Source organism: Dichomitus squalens (genome assembly GCF_000275845.1).
Source record: "Dichomitus squalens LYAD-421 SS1 unplaced genomic scaffold DICSQscaffold_78, whole genome shotgun sequence".
NCBI lineage: Eukaryota > Fungi > Basidiomycota > Agaricomycetes > Polyporales > Polyporaceae > Dichomitus > Dichomitus squalens.
This window is the reverse complement of record NW_006766960.1, coordinates 27,817-33,690: the sequence shown is the minus strand read 5'-3', so window position 1 is coordinate 33,690 and position 5,874 is coordinate 27,817. Positions and strand designations below refer to the sequence as shown.

Genomic DNA, 5,874 nt, shown 5'->3' with positions numbered 1-5,874 from the left:
CTGATCGAACATATCGAGGACGTTGCTCAGCTTCTCCGAAGTGAATAACAACTCCTCTATTGAAGAAAGACATGGCATGATCGCCAACAGCTTGTCGGAACGGACCACATCACAAGGCACGACATGGCTAGCGGGGCATGCTATGTCTCGCTGGAGGCTGTCAAGGATGTCTGCTTCCTCTTTAGAAGGGTCCACAATCTTGACGACTGTCCGCGGAGACTTGCCCCACTCTGTGGCAAATACTGTGCCCTACCGTACTGGATCAGCTCGGAAAGAGCGGTTCTGACGATGGCGGGAGTTTCCTCACCGGACGTAACGTCTGTGCTAAATGTATGCCGCGACGCTGAAGCTCAGGATGCTGGATGAGCCAGGGTGGAACTTTGAGAATATCTGGTATTTCGTCGGAAGCCATGGCTAGCTTCAGGGATGGGAAGAAGAAGTATAGTACCCAGTTGCTGAGTCGTGCTCAAGTATGTGTTCGTGAAACCTGAGTGGCACAACTAATAGAGAAACGTCACGAGATAATATGACGGTGACATGTGACCCTTTCTGTGACGTGATTATAACAGGTCACTGTGGGAGTCTCCCTCTCGCGATCAGATAGAATCTCCACTTCGCAAAATGGCGGCTATTGAACGCAAGAGGTCTCGCGCAGACTCAGCAGAACAAAGGAAGACTAGCACTGAGTATCGGCTATCATGAGCGGCGAATGTGGGTACTATTGGGCCGCCCGTACCACCTAAGAGATGCAAACGGCGGAGATACAACTTGCGATAACAAGCACGAACCTTGAACCTCCTTCTGAGAAGGGAACTATGTCTCGTCTGACAATAGGCCCCGTAATTGCTGAGTTGCTTCAGCCAATAAGTTGAATAACACATCCCTAACATGGAGAGACGTGAGAACGCAGTATATGCGCGGTTGCGTGCCCGCACCAGAAGCGTCGTCCCCGTCAGCATACTCCTCCAATCGGCGGAGCATAGCTGCGGAGGCATCGAAACACGGACCCCTTGGCGTATTCTCCTAGATACGTCCTATCAGATACACATACGTTTGCCATGGCGTATTTTGTGACAATTCTTACCGACTTCGAACAATCTGCCTTTTTCCACGATTGACGACGATTTACAAGAGGGCGGCAAGCATCATGTAGATCCCCTGTGCGCTCCGAACAAGGTTGAATGAACAAGAGTTGATGAATCAGTCTCTGGCCCGTGCTGAAGCGCTGGACCCTTCCGACAATCCCGGCTGGACGGCATCGCTTCACCAACGGCGATGGAGCTTGTTGCTTTTAATCAAGGCAACTGATCCCATCCAATCAGATCAATCGAAGTTCAGCTGGCAGCATACAAGCTGGAGGGGAGAAGAGTATAGCGACCTGCGGGCCGTTTCGACGGTATGTTCCACCGTACGGAGCCATCACCACGCCGCTCTGAAAACCCTCCCACAACCCTACGGCAGGACTTCAACGGCCCCGAAACGATATCTGTCAAGACGCATGAACTTGAGCACGTGCACAAGTAGGCCATACGGAACTCGACTTCACTGTTCACATTTAGACGCGTCTGTTTCTGCCTTGGTCTCAGTTGTCAGGTGACGCCATCACCCACAGTGGGGGCGAATACATGTCCCGGCTACGGGATGTGTATGAGGTGCTTGCGGGACAGATGGGGAGATACGTCCATGCGAGTTCCCCGCAGGCTTCGGAGATCCATTGAGGCTGTTGTGTATGCACACACTGACCCTGATCGTGGATGGATGAGATGCGTCTATGATCGAGTGAACGACAGCCATATACGATTGAAGTGCGTGAGTATGCAAAAGCGGACGCGCGGTTCGTAAGCTAACTTGGAAAGGGCATGTCATTGTACGATTACGCGGTGCATATCAAAAGTGTATTGCTATTGCAGGGAGAGCTGATTCAGACGTCCGAAAGAGCGAGCAGACATCAGCTTAGTGGGAGATGTTGATCAGCAGGAAATACGGCAGTATCGTGAGTTATCGCAGCACCGCACACGAAGAGGGACTTCAACATACAGCTTCGGGATCGCGGTCTTCCGGTTCAAGCGCTGTCTTCTCGCTCTCGTCGTCACTGTCGCCTTTCCGGTGCCCAACGACGCCAACTCCTCGAAGGAAGAGGATAGCAAGCAAGACACATGCGCACAAACACCAGTCAGCCTCGAAAGCCCTCTTGACTCATTCCGAAAACGAGCAGCAAACGCACCAAACATCCCGAACGCAAACCCGCTCCACATCGCGTCCTTATACGCCGTCAGCTGCGCAGGCTTCGGCGCGTTCGTCCCGCCTGCATTCAAGGCAACGCCCAAGCTCTTTGCCTTGCTCTTCAGCGTCGCGTTGGACACGACCGTGCTGATCGCCAGCCCAAACGATGTCCCCAGCTGAGTGAGTGTCTGGAAGAGCGCGCCGTCGACGCTCTGTTTGTGCGGGAGGCAGACGCGCGCGACGAAGAGCGTGCCGGTGGCGAAGACGAAGTCGGCGCCGAAGACAGTGATGATCGCTGCGGGGAAGCCGAAGGCCCAGTAAGGGGCGGAGGGAACGGTGACCGCGAAGAGGAGGTTGGAGGCTCCGGTGAGTAGAGTACCGATGACTGTTTCGCGAGCGGCAGGTGAGCATGTAGTATGAACCGAGTGCGGAGTTGACTAATGGAGAGGCACATACCGACAAGCCAGACTAAGGGGACGCGGCCGACGACGAGAGCGACGATCACGTTGCAGATTATGCCCGTTGCTGACATGGGCAAGAGCCGAACCATAGTCAGAATTGGGTTCAGGTTTAAGTAGTTCTGGTAGTATAGCTATCCCAAACGTTCAGAAAACGCTCGAACCTGGCTCGTACAAGCGCATATACGCACCTGAACCCAGAATATGAACGTATTGAAACTGCACCACTGGACGAATGCTATAGCCAACATCGCTGCAAGCTTGCCATCTGCCCTGCCCCAAATCGACACGGGCATCAGCGGCGGCGGCGTCCACCACCTCTGGCTAGTCTCCTCGCCTCGAGCATGCATACGTTCAAGGTAGCGCTCCCAGACGACGAAGAGCACGAGTAGGAACACGCCAACAATCAGGAGCGCGATAATGTCTAAGGGAGATATGGCGCACGATGACGTCTTCGTGAGCTTCGTGGTGGGGTACGAGTCTACGAGATACAAAGGGGCGATACGTACAACCAGTCTTCCAGCCATCGGGCGCAATGGGGCCATCACTCAGAATGAAGATGATGAAGACGAGGCCGGAGGTGACAAGAAGGGCCCCAAGCCAATCTATGCGCCTGAACAGAAAGTCTTAGGACCGATGCGAACCCGAAACTTGAGCATATATACCCACTTATCTGGAAGCGCGTACGGGATGTCTGCATCGATAGACATCAACCCACCAACACAGCACAAAGCACTCAGTCCGGTCAAAAACCAGAACGTAGAACGCCAACTCTGGCTGTATAGGAGGAGGTCAGACAGCGTGCCGATCCGAAGTGACTTTACACGTACACCGTGAGTTGTGTAAGGACACCACCAATAGTGTTCTCCACCGCTGCACCGATAGGAGCCCCGGCAGCAAAAGTCGCAAACGCAATGGACCGGATGGGTGAAGGAGGAAACGTGTGCGCAAGGATACCAAGCTGGGTGGAAGTCAGCACGGAGTACATGCGCGCGAGGGAAGAGGCTACCCACGGCTGCTGGCACTGAGGCTGCGGGACCGAGACCTTGCAACCCACGCAAGATATCCAGGGTGATCTCATCTTGTGAGGCGCGGAGCTTTAGTATGTGTCTTGGCGAACGGATGGGTGAGCTTACCTTGGGCAAACCCACATCCCAAGCCAAAGACGCCCATGCACGCACATCCAATGATGAACGTGATCTTGCGCCCGAACAAGTCGGCGAGTCGCCCAAGGAACAGAAACAGGCATCCATATCATACGTGAGATCAGTACGCGGAGAAGCGTGGTTGTGCGAAGGAGAGCGCGACTGACCGAGCTGAGCGCATAGGCAGAGATGATCCACTGGAGCTTGGACTCAACAATGTTGAGGTCTTTGCCGATGGTCGGGAGTGAGATAGACACGGCAGTCATGTTCGCAATCTATTGATAGGATTATTATGTGGTGCGAGCGAACGAGCATATGAAGGAGGCACTCACGTTGAGGATCATAGCAAGGGTTACGGTGCCAATGAGGATAACGTCCTTGGACATCGACCGCTTCGCATGCGTATCCTGACCATGTTTGCGTGTGGAGGCTTCGGACATAGCGTCACTCTCCCTCCGCAAATCCTTCTTCGCGGATGAGCGGACGGATGTGACGGACGAGTCTGCGTTTACAGACATTTTGGGGGTCTGAACCGGAGACGACAGAGGGGAGAGTATACGAGTCGCTTCGCTTGGGAAACCGAGTGTATATACATGAACAGAGAGCGGGTCGAGCTTGTACAAAGTACTGAATACTGAGCAGGCATGATGGGTGCTCGGCGGACGGTGGTGAGTATGTAGATGGTCTGAATAAGTTCCTCGCGGTAAGACGAGTGGCGCCGATCAGAGGCACGCCCACAGATCGAGATCCACCAGTTACCCTGTGGGTGCCTGAGGCCCTTTTCTAGAAGGCATCACACTCAGCAGTCCACACTAGCCGGTCTACGCTAACTAAAACGCTGATGAAGCCACAAGTCTGCTGAGAGTCCCCAGTATGATGGCGTCGATGGCGTATTGCGCAGCGCTTCGCGAGTTACGCGCATCACTGCCCTAGGTGGTATGTCAGGATTCATTCTCCCGCAGGCAACTGTTAGTCAAGCTATGGTAGCTTATGTCTCATTGCCCAACACAAGAAAAAGACTTACTCACAGGCACTCGGCCAGGCACTTGCCAATGTACACCGCCGGAATGAGTAGAGATGCTTGGTATTGAACTGGTTCGGCCGCACAAACGGTTCTCTCGACGTTAGACCCTCCGGCCTCCGAAACCGGCGCCGCACATACCGGCTCGTAGTCACCAATACCAGTCTGTTCGGGCGACACAAGCTTGAATGTATCATACAGCCTCGGGAGCAGCTCCAGGGATGGGCTGTCGGGCGCGCCGTGGGTGCAGCATCCTGATCCTTCAACCAATCGATTAACGGGGATATAGCCCTACACCGCCGCGCCGGGTAGTACGAGGCGAACGAGGTGGATAACGCAAAATACTCCGCCTATGTTATTCGCCTTAACATTGCGTTCGCAGGGTATCTCGGATGTTAATCAATCTAGGTCACCAGTTCGCCAACTACTCGTATGCAATGTCTCGAGCAGGGCAAGGGCACCGCCGACCAATGGGCCGAACCACGGATAAGACATGATCGCAACACTCCGATACACAGATGGTCCAACGCACTAGGGTGAGCACCTGTCTGGCGCGATGCGCCGAAGGGCGGCAGCGACAAACACCGCTGCAACCACGCTCATCACCGATCAACCATTGCGCAAATCTGTCCACTATACGGGGCAGCGGCTTATTGCCAACGATGGTCTGCGATACCGTCATCAGTCAACTACATGGTGGTATTGCGACGCAACGCACCTCCAGGTACTCGAGGAACAGAGTTCCAGCACAGTAGACGTCCCATGAATACGGATCTAGGTGCGTGATGCCATTGGGATGACGGCACACAGTCTCTGGCAAAGCAACTGCGCCTTGGACACCAGGCTTCAAGTCGAGCTTGCGCGAACGATCAAAGTCGATAATGTATAACTTGTATGCCTTGAGGCGTGGGTCGAAAGCCGCCTCTCGATCTGACGTGGCGCGCACATTAGGATTACACAAATCCTGGCAACATGTGATGAGCGTCTACCGGCGCAATATCCGCGATGAAACCGTACCATATGTGCG

At 54.2% G+C, this 5,874-nt stretch overlaps 1 protein-coding gene across 1 annotated transcript; it reads right to left on the bottom strand.

Annotated features, from left to right (window-relative positions):
* Positions 1-2,028: 2,028 nt before the first annotated feature.
* DICSQDRAFT_150472 (efflux transporter) lies at positions 2,029-4,344 on the bottom strand (the record flags this gene model as incomplete). The annotated part of the gene is made up of 11 exons (XM_007370848.1): positions 2,029-2,195; positions 2,225-2,608; positions 2,680-2,815; positions 2,873-3,105; positions 3,191-3,294; positions 3,351-3,458; positions 3,512-3,642; positions 3,695-3,762; positions 3,818-3,881; positions 3,994-4,101; positions 4,159-4,344. The coding sequence occupies 11 exons, from the start codon at positions 4,342-4,344 to the stop codon at positions 2,029-2,031; spliced, it is 1,689 nt and encodes a 562-aa protein (XP_007370910.1).
* Between the last annotated feature and the right edge of the window lie 1,530 nt (positions 4,345-5,874).